This window comes from Dendropsophus ebraccatus, chromosome 11, assembly GCF_027789765.1.
Source record: "Dendropsophus ebraccatus isolate aDenEbr1 chromosome 11, aDenEbr1.pat, whole genome shotgun sequence".
In the NCBI taxonomy this organism is placed as follows: domain Eukaryota; kingdom Metazoa; phylum Chordata; class Amphibia; order Anura; family Hylidae; genus Dendropsophus; species Dendropsophus ebraccatus.
This window is the reverse complement of record NC_091464.1, coordinates 90,019,290-90,044,966: the sequence shown is the minus strand read 5'-3', so window position 1 is coordinate 90,044,966 and position 25,677 is coordinate 90,019,290. Positions and strand designations below refer to the sequence as shown.

The 25,677-nt window shown below is 45.7% G+C and overlaps 1 protein-coding gene across 3 annotated transcripts in view; it reads left to right on the top strand.

The window, feature by feature from the left end:
* CFAP44 (cilia and flagella associated protein 44) overlaps nt 1-24,684 on the top strand; it is a 37,638-nt gene extending 12,954 nt beyond the window's left edge. For 2 of the 3 annotated variants that reach the window (XM_069944549.1, XM_069944550.1), the window contains 22 exons: nt 2-211; nt 1,608-1,718; nt 2,182-2,334; nt 4,304-4,531; nt 4,670-4,818; nt 5,438-5,717; nt 7,374-7,429; nt 8,536-8,698; nt 9,370-9,500; nt 9,751-9,941; nt 10,620-10,788; nt 12,334-12,511; nt 12,636-13,130; nt 14,387-14,590; nt 14,679-14,874; nt 16,163-16,273; nt 16,641-16,771; nt 17,641-17,757; nt 18,337-18,538; nt 22,004-22,164; nt 23,295-23,429; nt 23,660-24,684. In XM_069944549.1, the coding sequence (XP_069800650.1) occupies nt 2-211; nt 1,608-1,718; nt 2,182-2,334; nt 4,304-4,531; nt 4,670-4,818; nt 5,438-5,717; nt 7,374-7,429; nt 8,536-8,698; nt 9,370-9,500; nt 9,751-9,941; nt 10,620-10,788; nt 12,334-12,511; nt 12,636-13,130; nt 14,387-14,590; nt 14,679-14,874; nt 16,163-16,273; nt 16,641-16,771; nt 17,641-17,757; nt 18,337-18,538; nt 22,004-22,164; nt 23,295-23,429; nt 23,660-23,848 (3,960 nt within the window). In that variant the 3' untranslated portion in view covers nt 23,849-24,684. Of the gene's footprint in view, nt 1; nt 212-1,607; nt 1,719-2,181; nt 2,335-4,303; nt 4,532-4,669; nt 4,819-5,437; nt 5,718-7,373; nt 7,430-8,535; nt 8,699-9,369; nt 9,501-9,750; nt 9,942-10,619; nt 10,789-12,333; nt 12,512-12,635; nt 13,131-14,386; nt 14,591-14,678; nt 14,875-16,162; nt 16,274-16,640; nt 16,772-17,640; nt 17,758-18,336; nt 18,539-22,003; nt 22,165-23,294; nt 23,430-23,659 lie in introns of those variants that run through there. The other variant, XM_069944551.1, reaches the window with a different exon arrangement.
* Nucleotides 24,685-25,677: the final 993 nt, after the last annotated feature.

Genomic DNA, 25,677 nt, shown 5'->3' with positions numbered 1-25,677 from the left:
GGTTAATCCAAAAGGTGGCTTGTTTGCAGTGGGATTTGAAGACGGGGTTGTCCGTATCCTGGAGGTTTATAACGCCGCAGGCATGAGGTTTATGGCACCTCGGAGTGGCAACCACGATGCTGCGGTAAACCTGAAACAAGCCTTTAAGCCGCACAGCGCTCCAGTCACTGCTTTAGCATATGAGCGCAATGGAGAGATCCTCGCCTCTGGGGTAAGATATAGCCACTGTTTGAAATGCTTCATCAAAGTTATATAGATTTGTAACTTACTTCTGTTTGGAAATCTCCAGTCTTCCAGTACTTATCAGCTGCTGTATGTCCTGCACGAAGTGGTGTATTTTTTCCAGGATGACGTAGTGCTCTCTGCTGCCACCTCTCTCCATGTCAGGAACTGTCCAGAGCAGTAGCAAATGTCCATTGAAAATCTCCCCTGCTCTCTGGACTGGAAAGAATACACTACTTCCTGCAGGACATACAACAGCTGATAAGTACTGGAAGACTGGAGATTTTTAAATAGAAGTAAATTACAAATCTATATAAAACTAAACACCAGTTGATTTGAAAGAAAAAGATTTTTGCCGGAGTACCCCTTTAAGAAGACCCCCATAGAGAGCGAATAATGTGCTCCATACATTCCAAGGATAATCAGGGTCCCTGCTCTCGGGATCAGTGGGGGTCCAGAGCTCAGACCCCACTGATCAGTTTGTTAAAGGGACATTCCCATCTTCAGAAGTTATCCACTATTCACAGAACAGCAGATAACCTATTGAGATGGGAATATCCCTAAAATGCACAGTGCTCTTGTGTTTTTTTACATCACAAGATACATCCTCCACAGTGCACCACATCAGAGCTCGATCTTTATAGACATGAGATCCAACAGGGGGCAGCAGTGACATGGAAGGTCCTGCATCCTCCAACAGTCTAGAGCAGGGGTAGGGAACCTTGGCTCTCTAGCTAAAGGTTTGGCTGCCCAGGCATGATGGGAGTTGTAGTTTTGCAACAGCTGGTGGGCCAAGGCTCTCCACCCCTGGTCCAGAGGCAAAAATCTAAATGCAGCTCTGTATGTGACTGGAGTATAAGGGTACTTTTACACGGGCCGATGAAGGCCCGATAATAACTGTAAACGAGATAATAATCTGCTAGATTGGCCTATTACACAGCCCGATTATCGTTTAACAAGGGCTGCAGGGACATCGTTACCGATGTCCTTGCAGCCCTTGCTTTTACTTTATACATTACCTGTCCAGGCTGCAGGGCTCCTCTTGCGGTCTTCTCCCCGGGTCCCGCATGCTCCAGCTTCAGGCCGCTCAGCCAATCACTGGCCGCGGTAGTCCCGGCCTGTGATTGGCTGAGCGGCCTGTCAGCTCGGACAGGCTGCTCTGAAGCTGGAGCGTGCGGGACCCGGGGAGAAGAAGACAGCAAGATTCGGCCGATTATCGTTCCGTGTAATAGTACCCTAAGACATGTAGGTTACTGGGTGTCAGCTGCCATCTTTCCTGACCATGCAGTGTGGATGTAAGCTGCTGGTAAGGCACAGATTTTACTACTAGAAATATATTTAATGGGAATAATAATGATTATCTCTACTTCCTGACTTCCTTACAGAGCGTGGACAGAACCGTCTTCTTTTTTGCCGTAGGAGACACCTATGAACCCATTGGATTTGTACGCCTTCCAGGACCTGTCAGGGAATTACACTGGTCTCCACCCTCACATGTAAGTAGCATGGAGAGCCGAGTGTGAACCATGACCTTTTCCTATTATTTTATTATAAGACGATTCCTTCTTTCTCACGGTACAGAATCCCCAAGCCATAAGCCAGAGCTGGGGGCCATTCTGATGTATATCATATAATATATATATATCACCTGCATCCAGGGGCCCTTTATATGGGCTAGTATATGCTGAACAATTGAGCAATCACTTGTTCTTTGACTGATCGCTGGGATCATGCAGCCCTAAAAATCCTCACTGCTCTGTAACCAGGGGATGTGAAGCCAACAGTGATGTAAGTGAAGGATCACACAAGCTATGCAGTGACCATCCCTGACCCCACAACCATGTATATGGCTCAATAAGCAAACGCTGATCTTCTGGATCTGCTTGTTTCACTATCTAGAATGATCATCTATCTCTGCGGTCTATGGGCCCTTTATGTTTTTTTGTTCTCTGGTTACAGGAGCAGAGCACGCTGCTGGTTCTCTGCGAGAATGGATTCGCCGTTCAGATCCCGGCCCCAACGGCTGAGAAGATGGACCCTGTTTCCACTTATGAAATCTCCAATCTTCCCCTTAGTTACTTCAGATTCATCAGCATCAAATCAAAGATTGAGGTAAGAACCCAGCACCGAACCCGAAGCCACAATCACTTATTACATCACATCCGGCACCGAATTGTCCCTTCTTGTGGTTACAACACGAGCCAATCTGCCTGTATGGCTTCATATCATTATTATTATATAAATGTTATAAATATAAATCTAATTATTATTATTATTTTACCTGACTCTGGTAAAAACTTTTTTTTTAATCAGATATTTTTATTAACATTTCCTAAAACAAGTTTTCATTTACAAGCCACAAAGAAAAAGACCATTGCAACAATATACTGTCATAGATAAGAAACATTGCATAGATTTCAAACATTGCATTGTGTGTGTACAAAGGTTTTGCCAAACCAACAAAATAACCACACATAAAACAACACCATGTGCCATGTGGCATGTTATTGAGAGTCAGTATATAACAATATGCAAAAGAACACTGCAGAGACACCATCACATGTCTCGACGTCAGTGAACTAGCCAGACCTTCCCTCCGGGAAGGAACAACCCAGCCAAAGCGTTCTCCAGTCAAGGAAACCACCTCAGCAAGGTATCCATCCACAGACAGCTGTTTCGGGGTTTTTGCCCCTCATCAGTGTGGAGTAGGTTTCTGGCTAGTGGGAGCAATGACTAGTAAGTGCATGCAAAAGGACGCTGGTTGACCTCAGGGAGATCAACCAAAACACCGCAGAGACACCATCACGTGTCTCAACGTCAGTGTATTCTAGAACATTGCCCCCTGGGAAATCGAATATGCAAAAGAACACTGCAGAGACACCATCACATGTCTCGACGTCAGTGAACTAGCCAGACCTTCCCCCCGAAACAGCTGTCTGTGGATGGATACCTTGCTGAGGTGGTTTCCTTGACTGGAGAACGCTTTGGCTGGGTTGTTCCTTCCCGGAGGGAAGGTCTGGCTAGTTCACTGACGTCGAGACATGTGATGGTGTCTCTGCAGTGTTCTTTTGCATATTCGATTTCCCAGGGGGCAATGTTCTAGAATACACTGACGTTGAGACACGTGATGGTGTCTCTGCGGTGTTTTGGTTGATCTCCCTGAGGTCAACCAGCGTCCTTTAGTATATAACAATAGAGACATACAATCCTTTCTGTCAGGAAATCTCTCAATTCCATCGGCGTGTGCACTATTACATGGAGAAATAATCGTCCAAATCAGGCCAATTTGCCCTATTATTGCCCCGTGTAATAGAGACATCGATCATCGGCTGATTGTTTCTTTAGGTCCAGACCTAAATTCGGCCACCAACGGCTAATGCTTGAATAAATTGTTCATCAGTACCTCTCCATACTCCCGGTCTTCTCCTGCTTGCTTCCCAGCACCATGCACTGCAGCTTCTCTGAGGGCAGGAGAAGACCGGGAGTGTGGGAGGTATTGTATGAACAGTTTAGGGCATGGGCTGCACGGACATCACTAACGATGTCCGTGCAGGCCTTGCTAAATGATAATTGAGCCGTGTAATAGGCTCATTAAAGAGTCTACATTATTTATCGGCCATCATCGGTCTGTCTAATAGGACCCTTAGTACCCTCCATACACCTATCTATGCTACTCCTCTCCTTCCCCAGTGAAACCCATTGAGCAGAGTAGACAAAGTCACATGCTCTCTGCACATCTTAATGCCTAGTAAAGGCTTGTATTGGATTCCTGCAACATTCCCAGAGAGCTCTGGTGGGAAGGCAATACTTTTGAAAGTACCATGAACAGCGATCAAAAGGATAAGAGGTGGAGAAGTATCTGGAGATGGTTGTTGCATTATAATATACCACAACATCAGGATATCCTGTTAATCTCTGTCTATGGCCTATGGCTGTATCCATGTATTCCAGACAGCCTTAGGGTGGCATCCAACTCTTTCAGCCACTTTCATCAAATGCCGTACTATCGGATCGAGCATGCTCCAGTTGCGTTCATCTCTAGTAATAAGACTTATCACTGACAATCTTGCCTGTGTTGCAGAGGGAAGAACAGCTGGAACGTATACGGAAGAACCGGGAGAAGAAGCAGAAGGAGCGGGAAGCCTGGATACAACTGCAGAAGGAGCGGGGAGTGGAGCTGACAGAGGAAGACCTGGAGCCGGTCATAGATGATGAAGAGGAGAAGCTGCCTGAGATATATGTTCCCAAAGAGCCCAGTCCCATCCTGTGCGGATTCTATGCCAGTCCTGGGGAGTTCTGGTTATCTCTGGTATGTGTCACCATCATCCTCTTTATTCTCCTGCTGGTCCAGAACTCTATTGTATGACTATGGCATCTGTCTATTCAGAGAACAATCAGAAGTCTGTCAGTACTACGTGCCATGTCTTATTCTTATCCTCTTCATCAGGACGGATATGACTCGGGGTTCCTCTACCTCTGTAAGTTTTCTGATAATGAAGGACAACCTGAAGATCCAACTTTGAGGAAAGACGAACCAGTTCGTGCTCTGCCTGTCGATAACACAGGCAGCAATCCCATCCACAGAATGCACTTCAGGTAGAGAGCCTGCTCTTATGTCCATACAGATCTCAGGGTGCCTGTCCCCTGGAGAGAGTAAAGGTGGCAGCTTCTGCTTTAATCTTCTGGGTAACCCCTAACCAGGTTCCATGGAGCGTGGGGTGGGAAAGACCAATAGATATTATATGCAGGTTTTTGTTGTATTTGCTTACCTTTCCCCTAATATTAGAGACAGTGATTTATTCATTATGGAATTTGTGCTGACTTTTTTATGGAAAGGGTGTAGTACATGGTAGAGAACATCACCTGGTAAACTAAAGTAGATTATTGGATAGAGCGTCAACGAAAATCAGATATGTAATAACTGGAATTGTAACTATAACAACTAATAACAGATCAGCCATCAAACAAAACTGGGGACCTCCATATTGGAGACAGGTTCCCTTGGCGTCACTGTTTTACCCCTTCCTTCCCTCCCCATATGATCTTATACCTATACACTCATACCTGTTTTAGTTGACCTGTAATACCAGCATAGTCTATTACTAAAGGGTTCGTCTTGTTACAACAACCACTTACAATATTCTCATATATACAAAATTTAGCAGAGCAGAGAGTCAGTTGTCATAATAATTTATCCTTTTCTTCTCCTCCATAGCTCCAACAAGCAGCTGCTGTTCTGTGGGATGCAGGACGGAGCCGTCCGGGTCTACCCGCTCCAGCCCAATGATCCTTCGCTTGACTCCATGAGCAATTTCTGGTCTCTCGGGGTCCATGATAACCAGTACGGGGTCATCCAGGCCATCAGTTCCAGCTTTGATAACCAGTATCTTGCGACCTGCGGAGCTGATGGCAACATCTTCACCTTCAGCATCCTCTCCATGGAGGACATCGAGCGAGACCTGAAAGTGAAGAAAGCTAAAGTGCCTTCCCCTAGGGTAGGTTCCATCACAATGCGTCTAGACAAGAGAGAGAATAAAGGCCAGGCAGCGCCTCGTGTGATACCGTACAAACAAGTCAAATTATAGTGCAAGGTGCTGATGGGGCGCTCACCTTTAAGCCCCTTGGGCTTTATACATATCACCCAAAAGGGTACCAGGTCTTCAGAAGATACCAGGATATGGTGCTTTGGTGGAGAGTGCTGGGCTGCAAGCCTACTAGGATAGTCCAGACAGGATGCTCCCAGGTAGGGGCCCGTGGGGATAAGGCTAGTCTAAGTACAAAAATGGTGTGTGACTAATCCATGAAGGTTAGCGCTGCCCAAAAGACTCAGATAAAAAGTTAAAATATTTATTAAAATTTCACAATTTACGCATTGTAAGGCACAAGTGCTCTTCATCAGAATAGCATTGCGTGGTATTCTGATGACTTGTTCCTTGAAACGCGTAAATTGTGCATTTTTAATAAATATTTTAACTTTTTATCTGAGTCTTTTGGGCAGCGCTAACCTTCATGGATTAGTCACACACCATTTTTGTACTTAGACTAGCGTATGTATCTGCATAAAGGTATGTGCACACCACGGAATCCTGGCAGGTTGCCCGCCACGGATTTCGCAGCTCGCCTCCACTTGCGGAGGCTGGCAAATGCGCGCATCTCCGCTGGTCCCATAAGTTTCATTCTATGGTTTGCAAGATTCTGTTGTCCGCCCAGACAATGAACCCGCTCATTCTTCGGGTGGACTGCGGAATCTGGCAAACCATAGAATAAAGCCTATCCTCGCGGAGGCTGATCCACGAGGATTCCGTGGTGTGCACATACCCTATGGTTATGGGACATCTGCAGCAATAGGTTTACTTTCAGTCTGATTTTCTCATGTAAAAATTGACATACTGTGCATTTAAAGAGGCATTCCCACCTCACAACGTTGTCCCTTCTCCACAGGATAGGGGATAACTGACTCATCATGGGGGGGGGGGATAATTGTGGGGCCCCCCACAATTTTGTGAATGGTTCTTCCTGTCTCCTGATCATAGAATAGAAGGCCGGGTCACATTCATTAAAGTGGTACTCCAGCTCATTTTTTTCTTTTAAATCAGCTGATTTCAGAAAGTTGATTGCTTTGTTAATTACCTCTGTTTAAAAATCTCCAGTCTTCCAGTACTATCAGCTGCTTTATGTCCTGCAGGAAATGGTATATTCTCTCCAGTCTGACACAGGGCTCTCTGCTGCCACCTGTGTCCATGTCAGGAACTGTCCAGAGCAGCAACAAATTCCCATAGAAAACCTCTCCTGCTCTGGACAGTTCCTAACATGGACAAAGGTGGCAGCAGAGAGCACTGTGTCAGACTGGATAGAAAACACACCACCTCCTGCAGGACATACAGCAGCTGATAAGTACTGGAATACTGGATATTTTTACACAGAAGTGAATTACAAATCTCTATAACTTTCTAAAACCAGTTGACTTGAAAGAAAAAGGTTTTCACCGGAGTACCCCTTTAATTCTCTGCCGGAGCTGCCAGTGTTCTGATGCTTAGTTACTGCTAGGTTAGTTACTGTACTGCAATATCTAGCCTTTGGCTGTGGGTATGTTACAGACTGTCAGACACTATCACACATACTGAGGTTCTCTCATTTTTGGTATCCTACAGCCCAGTTTGGACAAAGAGAAGCCTGCTCAGGATATTGAGGATCCAGATGCTTACAGGTAAAGTCCTATCTAATAGTCCTATTTCAGTATATTATTAGGGGATATATGGAATCATAATCCTAATAACTGGGGTTCAACTTAAAGGGCTTATCCAGCATTAGAAAAACATGGCCACTTTGTTCCAGAGACATCAACACTTCTGTCTCCAGTTGAGGTGCAGTTTGCAATTAAGCTCCATTTACTTCAATGAAATAACTCAACCTGCATCCAAAATGGAGACAAGAGTGCTGCTGTCTCTGGAAGAAAGTGGACCTGTTTTTTCAATACTGGGTAACACCTTTAAAAGAAAACTGACAGCACGCTTATGCATATATTGGGTTCTGGGATATGCCTATATCTGTGCTGCCAGTTTTCAGATGCCAATCACACATGTATTGTGTACATACAATGTAACAAGAAAATGTTATTTATTTCAGGCTGACAGTGTGGCAGAGGCGGGTTTGCACCTCTGCTGTATTTTCAGGCCTCCTTCGGAATGATAAACAGCCGGCTCAGTATCGGTTGCTCTGGCTTTCAACGTGAGCTGGCTGTCAATCATTCTGGAGGAGGAGGGGCAGTGTCTTAAAAGTGCTGCAGCGGGTATAGAGCGGAGCCCCCATCTCCTATGGTTTATTAAAGAATCCTTGGATCCACAAGTGGAGTGCATGGAACATATTGACACCTGCTCGGCTACGAGACTCATGATCGGGTCCTTAAATTTTAAGTCAATATTTTAAGTCCGATATTATAATGCCAACTGTCTCACCTCAGTGACACAGACCCTATTTATATCATGATACAATATTATACCCCCCATGTATAGGATGTCAGCATTGATGAGACATCACCCATTACAAAACCTTCATGCTGGGGGCTGGAGACCCCTCTTGTTGCCCCCATCTTTTATTGTAATTAATGGGCAACATGGAAATCCATCCATTTGATGGGCCAGTGTGCTCCGTACATCGGATTAAGAACCCTATTCACTTTCTGTAACGGATGCACAGAATGGAGCTATACTGGAGAGAGATGAGAGATGCACCATAGGGAAGATATTGCTTGGTTTACTACGAGCAGGTATTAGATTGATCACTTGGGTGTATTTGGACTTTTATTCCTTTCAGCATTGAAAACGCAAAGCAGAAGCACCAGCACGACCTTCTCATGAAGCAAGCAGAAAGTAAGAAGGCCGCCAGGAGACGGGAGCTCGAGGTGCTGAGGAACGAGTTCCGGCAACTACTGAGCAAGAACACGGAGCTACCGCATCACATGCAGCTCGGCAGAGCGGTGCGTATCCAGGAGCAGAGAACAGAGGGCCCATAATACTGTATGCTTATTACAACCAGAGAGAAGAGAGAGGAATGGAAACATGTGGAAGTTACAGAATTTTTTTCATACAGTAAATAAGCTTTAGTTGTGAGGTACACAAAGACTGTGACCACGTGGCACATGTCACTTTACTGCACTGCTGCTTATGAAGGTGAATGTGGTTGTGTAGCGACCTGCAAGTCACTGCGCCCAAAAGTCACTATGAGTGTTGAAACGCCCGACATGTGATTTCCTTAAGCTGTATTCGGGTTTTCTAGGGCGGCATCCGACTTTTGCAGCCGCGGGGAGTCAAATACAGAGCGTTCGTGTGCTGAGAACGTTGCAGAACCCCAACAGTTTAACAGGTCCTCTCAACACTAGTCGCTATAAATCCATCCAGGGTGGATGGTTCAGCAAAGCGGGGCAGTGGTTCTTAGCGATATGTTTCATGGCCAGAGTTCTCGTGTATCCTTAGCCGAATTTACACAAAACTGAAGGTCAATCAGATCCAATAAATGACTTGCTGCATATCTGATTATAGCAAGACTGTCACACATCTGCCTATGATGATGGCCATAGGCAACACCTACATCCTCAAGATATTTGGAATTAGAAAAAAAAAAACTACAACCTATGGTTTTCCCTTGTAGGAGTTCGAGATGGATCATAGGATCCGAGAAGAGATGGAACGTCAGACGTCGGAGAGGATCCGGACTGTGCTGAAGGAGCTGGCCTGGGAGCAGGAGAAGCACAACATAGGACTGAAAAAGCTACAAGCTCGGTAAGAGTGACACCTATCGTCTATCATCGGACCCCTCACAATGCCCAGATAGGATGAGGGTCTGGCTCGTGCTATGAATGTGTCCAATCATCATAGACAATTGTTTGATACCTCCGGGGCATTGTTTTTATAAAGACCACCTCATCCACACTATACTAGAGGATTATCATCAGTGTCTATAACACATAGCACACAGGATGTATGAACCAATGTGCTGCCTGATCTCTGAGAATGGATTTTTACTCACCAGATTCCGGGATAAAGTGGAATTTGACACTGTGATCGTCCGCGCCATCAACAGCGAACACCAAGTGTCTACGTTCAGACTCTTGTCTCTCTCAGAGAAGTACTACAGAGTGAAGGGGATGATTGGAAAGAGAAGGATGACCCGCTATGATCTGTATCAGAAGGACACCGATATGAAGGAGAGGCGAGACTCAGGTAAGGATCATCTGTAGTATGGGGAGTATAACAAATGGTCACCTGACATTATGCAAGATGGAGGGTGTCCTAGAAATAATGTGTGCTTAGCTAGGACATCACACATTGCTGGGCATTATCTGCTGATAGGTAAGTTACCAGGGGGGGATATTACCTGGGACAGTGTGATATAAGGTAGTTTATCATGGAGGGGATTCCTAGTGAAAACAAATTGTTTAACTCAACTGGTGTCATTACCTTCAAGTCTTCTAATACTTATCAGCTGCTGTATGTCCTGCAGGAAGTGGTGTATTGTTTTCTGTCCATGAAATAACTCTCCTGCTTTAGACACTAACTGACATGGACAGAGGTGGCAGCAGAGAGCACTGTGTAATACTGGAAACTTTACAACACTTCTTGTAGGACATGCCGCAGCTGATAAGTACTGGAAGACTTGAGATTTTTAAATAAAAGTAATTTACAAATTTGTTGAACTTTCTGACACCAGTTCCTTTGAAAACAATTCACCAGAGTACTCATCTAATGATCTACTCTCAGGTAGGTACCATAGAGGAGATTACTGGGGATGATCTGCTCCTGGGTAGGTATCATAGAGGAGTTTACTGGAGATAACAGGACCATGTCTAGGCTGTCACCTTTACACTGACTGACCATTACTTGTGTCACATCTTGTGGCAGCCACTTCGGGAGCTGGCAGTCTTACTGCTGTGACCCAGGACCAGAAACAGAGACAGCAATGGGGAGGGAGACGCACAGAGGGACGCGTGGAAAGAATCCGGAAGATCATTGAGAAGGCCGAAAAGGCAAAATCCAAAATCTTACAGAGAAAGCAGGAATGGGATGAACTGTAAGTTTTAACTCTAGAATCACTGCACAAATGGCTGGGTACTTCATATCCAGTATCACTGCACCCACTGCTGAGTTCTGTTAGTCCAAAATCATACTGCTAAATACTGTATATAGAGGATAACTGCACACACTGCTGAGTACTGTAAATTCAGTATCACTGCACCCGCTGCTGAGTTCTGTATCTTCAGTATTACTGCACTCACTGCTGAGATATATATTCAGGGTCACTGCACACACTGCTGAGCTCTGTATACTCAGTATCACTGCATTCACTGCTGAGATATATATTCAGGGTCACTGCACACACTGCTGAGCTCTGTATATTCAGTATCACTGCACTCACTGCTGAGCTCTGTATATTCAGGATCACTGCACTCACTGCTGAGCTCTGTATATTCAGTATCACTGCACTCACTGCTGACTTCTGTATATTCAGTATCACTGCACTCACTGCTGAGCTCTGTATATTCAGTATCACTGCACTTACTTCTGACTTCTGTATATTCAGGATCACTGCAGTCACTGCTGACTTCTGTATATTCAGGATCACTGCACTCACTGCTGACTTCTGTATATTCAGGATCACTGCACTCACTGCTGACTTCTGTATATTCAGGATCACTGCACTTACTGCTGACTTCTGTATATTCAGGATCACTGCACTCACTGCTGACTTCTGTATATTCAGGATCACTGCACTCACTGCTGACTTCTGTATATTCAGGATCACTGCACTTACTGCTGACTTCTGTATATTCAGGATCACTGCACTCACTGCTGAGCTCTGTATATTCAGGATCACTGCACTCACTGCTGAGCTCTATATATTCAGGATCACTGCACTCACTGCTGAGCTCTGTAGATTCAGGATCACTGCACTCACGGCTGCTGAGCACTGTGTATCCAGGATCACTGCACTCACGGCTGACTTCTGTATATTCAGGATCACCGCACTCACTGCTGACTTCTGTATATTCAGGATCACTGCACTCACTGCTGACTTCTGTATATTCAGGATCACTGCACTCACTGCTGAGCTCTGTATATTTAGGATCACTGCACTCACTGCTGAGCTCTATATATTCAGGATCACTGCACTCACTGCTGAGCTCTGTATATTCAGGATCACTGCACTCACGGCTGCTGAGCTCTGTGTATCCAGGATCACTGCACTCACTGCTGACTTCTGTATATTCAGGATCACTGCACTCACGGCTGCTGAGCACTGTATATCCAGGATCACTGCACTCACTGCTGACTTCTGTATATTCAGGATCACTGCACTCACGGCTGCTGAGCACTGTGTATCCAGGATCACTGCACTCACTGCTGACTTCTTTATATTCAGGATCACTGCACTCACTGCTGACTTCTGTATATTCAGGATCACTGCACTCACTGCTGACTTCTGTATATTCAGGATCACTGCACTCACGGCTGAGCACTGTGTATCCAGGATCTCTGACTATTATTTTGTATCTCTTTATAAATCTGCCTATTTTCCTACTTTACACTTAATAACATTCCTGCAATTTGTCCCTAGATACAAAACTAAGCCCAGTGAGGACTATGAGGACCCAGCTGATCTGTTGGCCATTAAAAATGCCAAGGAGAACATGGGAGACTTTAAACTGAAGACAGCGAAGGATTACACCGTCCCCGAGCACCTGCGGATAAATGCCGAGAGAAAGAGGAATGAGCTGGCAATGTTAGAGAGCATGGTACGTGTCTGTACCCGGATGTACAAGGCCGGGGGGGGGGGGATGGTGGTGGTTAATTGGTATCTCCAGGACGTCAGATACTGTGCCGTACACGCTTTACATATGACATGTTTTTTTTCTAAAGATACATGAGCATAAATCATCCATGAACCGCTCCATCATGGCGCTCCGCGACCTCAAGTTGGAAACCATAGAGAAGATGAAGAGTTTGGTGCAAGAGGTGAGATTCATCCAGGAATCACTGGACACATCCAAACACCTCCCCATCCCAAAAGTGCCTACACTGCTTCCCGACGAGACACCGGAGAAGAAGTTCCAGTACGACAGCGAGACTCTCCGCAAGTTCCAGGTGGAGCAAGAGACCCGGGTGCACACCCGTCCAGCCGTAGCGGAAGGAGGGTTTGGTGGATTTGGTAGTTTTGGGGGAACACAGCAAACGACAGCAAAGCAAGTGGAGTCACTTTCCAGGCCGTCCACCACAAGCACCATGAGATCGTACCGCGCTGTGTCTTCTAAGAGACGCCAAGTGCAAAGTACAAAGCTGTCTGACCTGGAGAAAGAGGCCGTGCAGAGAGAGGAAATCAAGAATCTGTACATGCAAGAAAGCCTCATCAAACAGGTAATAGACGGGGTGGGGGTGGGGGGGACATTATATAGTGGGAGTAATGGTCTGACTAGTGTCTAGTATAATGAGGAGAAGAAAAGCAGTGCAGCCACACCCCAATGTAGGCTCCATATGTGTGCACAGTACTCCGCCTCCATAGACAGCCTCCAATATCATATTCAAGGGCAAACATACTGTAAGAAATGGTAAGAGGTGCACAATCTGCCCCCATCCAACTGCTGCAAAACTATATTTTCCATCAGGCCTGGATATCCAAATTACCTCTAGAATTAGGCTGGGGTCACACTGTGTTTTTGCAGTCCATTTAGCACATCCATTTTTCAACGGTAAGGCTGGGTTCACATTGCGTTTTTGCAATACCCTTTTTTTCATGTTTTATGAAAAAAAAAGGATTAAAAAAATGGATGCATTTGTGTGCAATCCGTGTTTCTATTGACTGCCATTATAAAAGAAAAAATGGATTACAACGCATTTGTTTTTGTTTTTTTTGGTTGACCACATATTTGTGCGTGGTAAAAAAAAACCGGATGCGTTTTGATCCTTTTTTTATGATGGGAGACAATAGAACAAACTGGATGTACACAAATGCATCCCTTTTTTATCTGTTTCTTTGCATAAAACAGATGTTACCAAAACACTTGAAACGCCCACTTAGCTACATCTTTTGTTTGTAAGCGTATAAAACCACGTTCTGACCTGTTTAGTAGACTGAACTTGTAGAAAAGCGGCCATCTTGCCTTGGCTGTTTTTAACAGCATTTAGTGACATGCTTTACAGTAAGACTCATGGACATAGATGACAATAGACAGACTCTGTCCCCTTGAGATGACTGTGAAACATTACTGAGCGCGCTCTGTGACCTGTGAAGAGGTCATTCCACAGGGAGCTGCTACTGTGTCCTCTTTCAACTGGTGTCACATGACGCTGCAATGCTGTACAGATCACTTTACTGCAGCCTCCTCTTATCACCACAGATACAACAGGAAGTCTCAGCTTCGTTTTAGCCCCAGTGGTGAGAATGAGAACTGCAAGGAATATTTTATAATATAGATAGAAAACTAAAAAATTACAAAAAATGCCAAAAATGCTTAAAAATATGTTTAACATAAAAACATTATTTATACAATAAGTCATTTTCTGATGACACCTTCTCCTTAAAGTGATCCTGTGTCAGGGAAGGGACCACTTTTGTATGTATACTCGATGGTCACATTTGGTCCTAACACACTCACCCGTCACTGTTATTGCAGATGGTCAGGCTGGCCAGTGACTTTGACGCAGAGCTGCGCATTGTGCGACACAAGAAGTTGCATCTGGACGTGCAGATGAAGATGGCCGACCTGCGGCACATCACACTTTTCGAGGAGCTTCTTTTGCTGAAGGAATTTGAGAAGCGAGAAGACATCTTACAGGAGAAAGTCAGTGACCGGATCGCCGAGCTTGATGAGATAAAGGTAAGTCTATGAGACTCGCCTCCAGAGCGATGAATAACCGCGTTATGAGAGTCCGAGCATAGGAGCATAACTCTGTCCGTTCTCGTAGAGGAAGTCAGAGGATTTTATGCAGCAGCTGGAGGCCAAGAGGAAAGAAGTCCTGAATCTGCAGGAGAAGGAGAGGGCTTTACACGCCGCCTTCCAGACCTCTCTCGGAGAGGGCAACAAATTCGCTACGTTTCTCACCAAAGTTTTTAAGAAGAAGATCAAGCGGACAAAGAAGAAGGAGGTGCGCGGAGACGAAGGTCGGTGTCAGCCTCTACCGCTTCTCTGTAGTCTCTGTAGTTGCGCGATACAGGTGGTGTCATGTTTCATCAATATATAGATTACACTTACAGTCTCAGTATACACTACAAGTAATGGCAGCAATTATTCTTCATGGATTAAGCTTCCATTGTGTGCAAAACCATTATCAGCAAACAATACTGTGCTGCCATACTGTACGCTTCTAATAGCTGGGCTGGGTGCTCTAGGGTGCTATAAGAAATCTGTGTAATATCCCTGGTGGTCTGGGGTGCTTTAAGAAATCAGTGTAATATCCCTGGTGGTCTGGGGTGCTTTAAGGATCCAGTGTGAAATCCCTGGTGGTCTGGGGTGCTTTAAGAAATCAGTGTAATATCCCTGGTGGTCTGGGGTGCTTTAAGGATCCAGTGTGAAATCCCTGGTGGTCTGGGGTGCTTTAAGAAATCAGTGTAATATCCCTGGTGGTCTGGGGTGCTTTAAGGATCCAGTGTGATATGCCTGGTGGTCTGGGGTGCTTTAAGGATCCAGTGTGAAATCCCTGGTGGTCTGGGGTGCTTTAAGAAATCAGTGTAATATCCCTGGTGGTCTGGGGTGCTTTAAGGATCCAGTGTGAAATCCCTGGTGGTCTGGGGTGCTTTAAGAAATCAGTGTAATATCCCTGGTGGTCTGGGGTGCTTTAAGGATCCAGTGTGAAATCCCTGGTGGTCTGGGGTGCTTTAAGAAATCAGTGTGATATCCCTGGTCGTCTGGGGTGCTTTAAGGATCCAGTGTGATATGCCTGGTGGTCTGGGGTGCTTTAAGGATTCAGTGTGATATCCCTGGTGGTCTGGGGTGCTTTACGGATTCAGTGTGATATCCCTGGTGGTCTGAGGTGCTTTAAGGATCCAGTGTGATATCCCTGGTGGTCGTGGGTGCTTTAAGGATCCAGTGTGATATCCCTGGTGGTCTTGGGTGCTTTAGGGATTCAGTGTGATATCCCTGGTGGTCTGAGGTGCTTTAAGGATCCAGTGTGATATCCCTGGTGGTCGTGGGTGCTTTAAGGATCCAGTGTGATATCCCTGGTGGTCTTGGGTGCTTTAGGGATTCAGCGTGATATCCCTGGTGGTCTGGGGTGCTTTAGGGATTCAGTGTGATATCCCTGGTGGTCTGGGGTGCTTTAAGGATTCAGTGTGATATCCCTGGTGGTCTAGGGTGCTTTAAGGATTCAGTATGATATCCATGGTGGTCTAGGGGGGGTTATAGTCTTTGTGGACTAACTATCATCAGAACGTCACAATATTTGTTTTGCAGAGGAAGAAGAGGACAGTGATGAAGACTCAGATGAGGAGTCCACCTATGAAAGTGATGACGAGGAGTCGGACTCAGAAGAAGGTGTTTTCGATGATTCTGTTTGCCCAGACAGTGAGTATTATTTAGCTGCCTTTTACATTCAGGATCTCAATGCCTGGTCACCATGAGCCCTGCTGTCTGGAGGCGTCTGATCTCCTCCTTACCCGGAGCAGCACAGGGATCTCTATCATCCATTGTGACCTGCGTCCCCCCCAGACCCCTCCTAACCCCAGCCGACGACACAACACCTCACCGGCCTCCATGCCTCATGCTTCAGTGGGCTATTGGTTGTACCTAAATACTTCCTACAGCTGAGGGTTTGTTACACTTGCATCCCATGTAGACAGTGTACACCTCAGAATGATCCACTTACCTGCATCGGTACGTACAGACACTGGAATATTTAGTAAATTTGTGGCTGTGTCTTTGACCCTCTCAGACTGTGACCCTGAATTGTTTGACCACATCCTCCAGCTGCGAGAGAAGAGGCTGGATATAGAGGAGTCTCTGGCGGAGGAGAAGAAGGTCATGGACAATGTGAAGAAGGAATCGGATGCGTTGGCCAAGAAGGTGAGCGGCTTGCGGCTCTGGATGGAGCGAGATGTGTGTGATGTAAGGATCGGGGGTCAAACTCTCCAGCTGTTACAAAACTACAACTCCCACCATGCCTGCGGGCAGCCAGAGCTTTGACTCCTGTGGTATATAAGGAAAGTGAATAATGGAGTGTGATATCTAGACGTGACCCATAGGATTGTATCCCAGTACTTTATAATATCTTAGCTGTGAATCACATGACTTAGGGTACTATCACACAAAGCGATTATCGGCTGTACTGGCCGATTACCGTCCATTATGGCCGATAATCACTTTCTGTAATAGCTTATGTTGTAAAACAACGACCAGCCAACATGCACAATGGCGGCTGATTTACAACGCGAACCAAATTGCTGACACCGTTAGTGAGGGTCTGCTGGCCATTGCACTGTGTAAAGAGCGTCCGTTCTGTAGCTCCCCGCTGCCCCACCACTCTTATCTGCTTGCTGTTGGCGCGTGTAATATTCGGGAAGCGGGCAGGGGGCAGGAGAAGACGGGAGTGTGGAGAGGAGATGTATAACAGTTTATTCAATCGTTAGCCGTCGGCCGTGCAATGTTATTACACCTAGCATGGTCAGCGGACGATGATTTTAGGTCCAGACCTAAGGACCCGATCGATGTCATCAGCTGATCGTTGCCTCTATTACATGGAGCTATAATTGGCCGAATAGGCCTGTCTCAGCCGATTATCGCTGCATCTAATAGGCCCCTAATATAGCTGGGGGAGCGGGACCTCTGCTGTCGCCCACCGTCCATATCTGTTCTATGGTTAGATAGGCATCAGTTCATGGGGACACCACATAACCTGTATGTGTGATGGATGTGACGTCTGGTTCTTTCTGCAGGTAAAGATAGTGGAAGTGAATCTAAAGACAGCCGAGGCCGAGCTAGAAGCGTTCCAGCGCGAGAAGCAGCAGAAGCTCAATGAGCTGTATGTGGTGGTTCCTCTGAAGCTCCACCAGGTAATGTACAAGGCCGGTCACCACTCCACATTCTACCTGCCGGACACCACCCTATACGTATATCTGCCGGACACCACCCTATACGTATCTGTCGGACACCACACTATACGTACCTGCCAGATACTGCAGTACACGTGCCTGCCGGACACCGTGCTACACGTACCTGCCAGACAATGCACAACACGTACCTGCCAGACAGCGCACTACACGAACCTGCCAGACAGCGCACTACACGAACCTGCCAGACAGCGCACTACCCGTACCTGCCAGACACCGCACTACCCGTACCTGCTAGACACCACGCTACACATATGTGCCAGACAGTGCACTACCCGTACCTGCCAGACACCGCACTACCCGTACCTGCCAGACACCGCACTACCCGTACCTGCCAGACACCGCACTACCCGTACCTGCCAGACACCGCACTACCCGTACCTGCCAGACACCGCACTACCCGTACCTGCCAGACACCTCACTACTCGTACCTGCCAGACACCGCACTACACGTACCTGCTGGATATTACATTCCCCTTCCTCTGCGGAGACACCTGATATAATCCGCCAGTTACCTTGTAGGTGGATTACGTCATAAATGGAGAGATTCCCAGTGACTTGTCGCAGGCCTTGGTCTTCACCAACCATTCCCTTGAGAACCTGCAGCACCGTATACGGGAACTACAGATGGAGAAGGTGGAGCAGCGAGAACTTTATAAGAAGGCCAAGGAGCAGCACAAGCAACTCATCCGAGAGAGGAAAGAGATGGAGACCAAGATACAGAGTGAGTAACCAGGGAACTAGGGCCACCCACCACATGTTACATGGGGAAACTAACCCACCACATGTTACATGGGGAAACTAACCCACCACATGTTACATGGGGAAACTAACCCATCACATGTTACATGGGGAAACTAACCCATCACATGTTACATGGAGAAACTAACCCACCACATGTTACATGGGGAAACTAACCCACCACATGTTACATGGGGAAACTAACCCACCACATGGTACATGGGGAAACTAACCCATCACATGGTACATGGGGAAACTAACCCATCACATGGTACATGGAGAAACTAACCCATCACATGTTACATGGAGAAACTAACCCATCACATGGTACATGGAGAAACTAACCCACCACATGTTACATGGAGAAACTAACCCACCACATGGTACATGGAGAAACTAACCCATCACATGGTACATGGGGAAACTAACCCATCACATGGTACATGGAGAAACTAACCCATCACATGTTACATGGAGAAACTAACCCATCACATGGTACATGGAGAAACTAACCCACCACATGTTACATGGAGAAACTAACCCACCACATGGTACATGGAGAAACTAACCCACCACATGGTACATGGAGAAACTAACCCACCACATGGTATATGGGGAAAATAACCCATCACATGGTACATGGGGAAACTAACCCATCACATGTTACATGGAGAAACTAACCCACCACATGTTACATGGAGAAACTAACCCACCACATGTTACATGGAGAAACTAACCCACCACATGGTACATGGAGAAACTAACCCACCACATGGTACATGGAGAAACTAACCCATCACATGTTACATGGGGAAACTAACCCACCACATTGTACATGGAGAAACTAACCCACCACATTGTACATGGAGAAACTAACCCACCACATGGTACATGTAGAAAATAACCCATCACATGTTACATGGAGAAACTAACCCACCACATGGTACATGGGGAAACTAACCCATCACATGGTACATGGAGAAACTAACCCACCACATGTTACATGGAGAAACTAACTCACCACATGGTACATGGAGAAACTAACCCATCACATGGTACATGGTGAAACTAACCCACCACATGGTACATGGAGAAACTAACCCATCACATGGTACATGGAGAAACTAACCCATCACATGTTACATGGAGAAACTAACCCACCACATTGTACATGGAGAAACTAACCCATCACATGGTACATGGGGAAACTAACCCATCACATGGTACATGGAGAAACTAACCCACCACATGGTACATGGGGAAACTAACCCACCACATGGTACATGGAGAAAATAACCCACCACATGGTACATGGAGAAACTAACCCACCACATGGTACATGGAGAAACTAACCCACCACATGGTACATGGAGAAACTAACCCATCACATGGTACATGGTGAAACTAACCCACCACATGGTACATGGAGAAACTAACCCATCACATGGTACATGGAGAAACTAACCCATCACATGTTACATGGGGAAACTAACCCACCACATGGTACATGGAGGAACTAACCCATCACATTGTACATGGAGAAACTAACCCACCACATGGTACATGGAGAAACTAACCCACCACATGGTACATGGTGAAACTAACCCACCACATGGTACATGGTGAAACTAACCCACCACATGGTACATGGAGAAACTAACCCACCACATGGTACATGGAGAAACTAACCCACCACATGGTACATGGTGAAACTAACCCACCACATGTTACATGGGGAAACTAACCCACCACATGGTACATGGGGAAACTAACCCACCACATGGTACATGGAGAAACTAACCCACCACATGGTACATGGGGAAACTAACCCATCACATGGTACATGGAGAAACTAACCCACCACATGTTACATGGAGAAACTAACCCACCACATGGTACATGGAGAAACTAACCCATCACATGGTACATGGTGAAACTAACCCACCACATGGTACATGGAGAAACTAACCCATCACATGGTACATGGAGAAACTAACCCATCACATGGTACATGGAGAAACTAACCCATCACATGTTACATGGGGAACCAACCCAACTTATGGTACATGGAGAAACTAACCCACCACATGTTACATGGGGAAACTAACCCACCACATGGTACATGGGGAAACTAACCCACCACATGTTACATGGAGAAACTAACCCACCACATGGTACATGGAGAAACTAACCCACCACATGTTACATGGAGAAACTAACCCACCACATGGTACATGGAGAAACTAACCCACCACATGTTACATGGGGAAACTAACCCACCACATGGTACATGGAGAAACTAACCCATCACATGGTACATGGGGAAACTAACCCACCACATGTTACATGGGGAAACTAACCCACCACATGGTACATGGAGAAACTAACCCACCACATGGTACATGGGGAAACTAACCCACCACATGTTACATGGGGAAACTAACCCACCACATGGTACATGGGGAAACTAACCCACCACATGGTACATGGGGAAACTAACCCACCACATGTTACATGGAGAAACTAACCCACCACATGGTACATGGGGAAACTAACCCACCACATGTTACATGGGGAAACTAACCCACCACATGGTACATGGAGAAACTAACCCACCACATGTTACATGGTGAAACTAACCCACCACATGGTACATGGGGAAACTAACCCACCACATGGTACATGGGGAAACTAACCCACCACATGGTACATGGGGAAACTAACCCACCACATGTTACATGGAGAAACTAACCCACCACATGGTACATGGAGAAACTAACCCATCACATGTTACATGGAGAAACTAACCCACCACATGTTACATGGGGAAACTAACCCACCACATGGTACATGGAGAAACTAACCCATCACATGGTACATGGGGAAACTAACCCACCACATGTTACATGGGGAAACTAACCCACCACATGGTACATGGAGAAACTAACCCACCACATGGTACATGGGGAAACTAACCCACCACATGTTACATGGGGAAACTAACCCACCACATGGTACATGGGGAAACTAACCCACCACATGGTACATGGGGAAACTAACCCACCACATGTTACATGGAGAAACTAACCCACCACATGGTACATGGAGAAACTAACCCACCACATGGTACATGGAGAAAATAACCCATCACATGGTACATGGGGAAACTAACCCACCACATGGTACATGGAGAAACTAACCCACCACATGTTACATGGAGAAACTAACCCACCACATGGTACATGGAGAAACTAACCCACCACATGGTACATGGAGAAACTAACCCACCACATGGTACATGGAGAAACTAACCCACCACATGGTACATGGAGAAACTAACCCACCACATGGTACATGGAGAAAATAACCCACCACATGTTACATGGGGAAACTACCGCATCACACCCCAGTGTTATACGGGGGTAATAATAGATTCACTTTATCCCAGGTCTGGAGGAGAAGTGTCGCCAACAGATGATGATGAAGTTTGGCCGACTGGTGGACCTGGAGGCTCTGCAGACCTTATCTGTGAACACTGGCCTGGAGGAGCTGAAGATGAAGTCCGCACAGAGACAAGAAGAGATGGATCGGGAGATCGCTCAATGGGAGGTGAGAATTATAAGGTTACAGACCCCACGCCTGAGGCTGGGGGCCTGTACTTATAGAAAACGTGTGTGCATCCAAATCACCATCTACATCAATATCCACATCTTATCCACATGTCATAGTGACCACTCTGTATGTAAATATGTGAACATTGAGGTGGATTGTGGTATCAGTACATGAATTGACATAGGGATCAAGGTGCGTAAACCCGGTTTGTGCAATCATCTGCGCCTTTTCCCTGACGTGCGGACCGCTTGCCTGATGGGGGGGCAGGGGTGCGTCGCTGACATCTACACCTGCGCCTGCCCTGCAGCTCTTAGTAAATCTGGCGGGGTGCATGGGGGGCAGGGCCTCATTTGAGAATGGTGTCCTCGTACGTTGCTCTTGATAGATGTGATAAATCTCTTTCAAGATATCCAGTGGAAATTCCTTATTTTTCTTTTTTTTGCCATTAAAATAACCCATAGGGGTTGTTCACCAAAATTTTTTTTTCTTTCAAATCAACTGGTGCCAGAAAATGTAAGAAATTTGTAATTTACTTCAGCTAAAAAAATCTCCAGTCTTCCAGTACTTATCAGCTGCTGTATGTCCTGCAGGAAATGGTGTATTATCTTTAGTCTGACACAGTGCTCTCTGCTGCCACCTCTGTCCATGTCAGGAACTGTCCAGAGCAGCAGCAAATCCCCATAGAAAACCTCTCCTGCTTTCCAGACTGGAGAGAACACACCATTTCCTGCAGGACATGCAGCAGCTGATAACTACTGGAAGGCTGTTTTTTTTTTTTTTTGTTTTTTTTTAATAGATGTAAATTATGAATCTCTGGTACCAGTTGAGTTGAAAGAAACTTTTTGGTGAACAAACCCTTTAAACTATATTCATGCAGAAATAGGAGGGTCAGACAGTCTTCCTATGGTTAGGTTTATTGGAGTTTTGTCCTTTATTATATCCGCGTCATCTGGTCAGGCGTATTCCTATGGTTGGATCAGGTTCTGTGCCGTCTTACTATACATACATAGAATGTCGTCCACGCCGTTGGGTCTTGGTTTGGCGCTCCTCCCTGGTATCCCATTGGATTCATTTCTTATGCGATCGCTGTATGTTCTCACCATACTCTACTTCTTTGGTTTTGAAAGATCACAGTGATGGAGACTAAGAGGAGCCTGATGGAAATCACCCGGGAACAGACCAAGAAGCTGGAACGGCTGAACGAGCTGCTGACAGAGAAGAAGAGCATCGAGGCCAAGCTGGACGCCCGTCAGACTGTGGTGGTGAGTCTCACGGCCTGTAACTATACAGAAGGACATTGGTTGTGTAACGTGATAGGATCACCAATAACTGTGTGCCATTTATAATAGCGCCTCTTCTTATATGGCACCAGGGCCTGGGTGACACTGCCATCTCTGCCCTCTCTTATAGAGGGTCCAGGTTCAGGTACATATCAAACACAGATCGAGATGGATTGTCGCCTAATGTCCGACCCTCTGATATCCCTGCGCAGGGTGAAGAATTCCAGGGGCCCCGAAAAGCCGACATTCAGGAGCGACAGAAGCTTCTGCAGCTGGTGGAGATACAAGCGGAAGAAATGGAGAGCCTGAAAGAAGAGATACTACTACTGAGCAAGAAAGGAGGGAACATTCTGCCGCCTGCGCACGCACCTGCCGCCCACAGCACCGGCACCCTGGCCTGACCACCATACCTCCCTCACCGCTGGCACCCTGGTCTGACCACCACCCTGGCCTGACCACCATCCCTCCCTCACCTTAAACTTTACATCTGAAAGTTCCAGTAAAACTCAGATTGTGTCTAATGCGTTTCCCCTGTTAACATATGTATCTAGGATTACAAAAATGCATCTGCATGTGTGGTGTTGCAGCTTCGTTCCATTGAAGTGAATAGAGCCAAGTTGTAATACCACATACAACCTGAGGACATGGGTGGCGCTGTTTGTGGAAGAAAACAGCTGCGTTTTTTAATTCTAGAAAAAAAAACATTTAAACCCATTGAGGTAATATATGGTGACCGGTGTTTCTTACATTGCCCAGGGGATGAATGCACCAAATTTATTAAGAGTCTCCAGTCTGTTATTCAGCTTGGGGCATCTGTCTTGCAGTCCAGGCACCACACGCTGAATTCTCCTCCAGCCACATGGTTTAACGTACCAATCTCTGGCGTAAATTATGGTAAATCCGCCAGGCTGTGCAAGGTCACTCCCCTTCGCCAAAAGGGATAAAAAAGGGAAAAAGTTGCACTTTTTTGTGCAAATAGTTGTGAGTATTGTACGACAGAAATCTGGCGGAGACCATCTTAATAAATTCCATTCATAGACTCTATGGTGTTGGTCACATGTCACATTTTAAAAGCAGGATTATTGCAATACCACTGCGCCTGTTTAGGTTGGGGTAAGACTGTAGCACTGCAGAGCCTCAGTCATATACATGCATTAGAGGCCTTGGTTTGGAACCACTTTAACCTTTTCACTACCAAGAACTTCTACATGCACCATGGTGAAGAAGGGGTTAAATAAAAAAAACATAACTGTATATCTATATCATAAAAATGAAAGTCTGTCTGTCTGTCTGTCCTCTATAGACTTCCAAACGCCTGAACAGTTTGACCCCAAACTATACACTACGGGTATACATGACACCAGAACTATACACTACAGGTTGTATACTGTATAACACTGCCAATGTTGTATATAACCAGGCTGTATACTGTATAACACTGCCAATGTTGTATATAACCAGGCTGTATACTGTATAACACTACCAATGTTGTATATAACCAGGCTGTATACTGTATAACACTACCAATGTTGTATATAACCAGGCTGTATACTGTATAACACTGCCAATGTTGTATATAACCAGGCTGTATACTGTATAACACTGCCAATGTTGTATATAACCAGGCTGTATACTGTATGCCAATGTTGTACTTAAACAACCCCCCCAAGGGCATAGATTTGACTCCTGGGTGACCTTGGAACACACTGACACTTTATACCCGGCGGCGCCAGGTACATTTTCTAGTATATACAGTATATATATATATATATATATATATATATATATATATCACTGGCTATGAGAAATGCAGAAAAGGTAGAAACAATCTCCCTGCAGCTTTCAGGGCTTATTGGGAGTTTTGTTGCATCTTAAGGCTGCGTTCACACTACGTATATTTCAGTCAGTATATGTATATTTCAGTCAGTATTGTGGTCCTCATATTGCAACCAAAACCAGGAGTGGATTAAAAACACAGAAAGGATCTGTTCACACAATGATGAAATTGAGTGGATGGCCGCCATTTAATGGCAAATATTTGCTGTTATTTTAGAACAACGGCTGTTATATTGAAATAATGGCCGTTATTTACTGTTATATGGCGGCCATCCACTCAATTTCATCATTGTGTGAACAGATCCTTTCAGTGTTTTTAATCCACTCCTGGTTTTGGTTGCAATACTGACTGAAATATACATATACTGACTGAAATATACTTACTGAAATATAC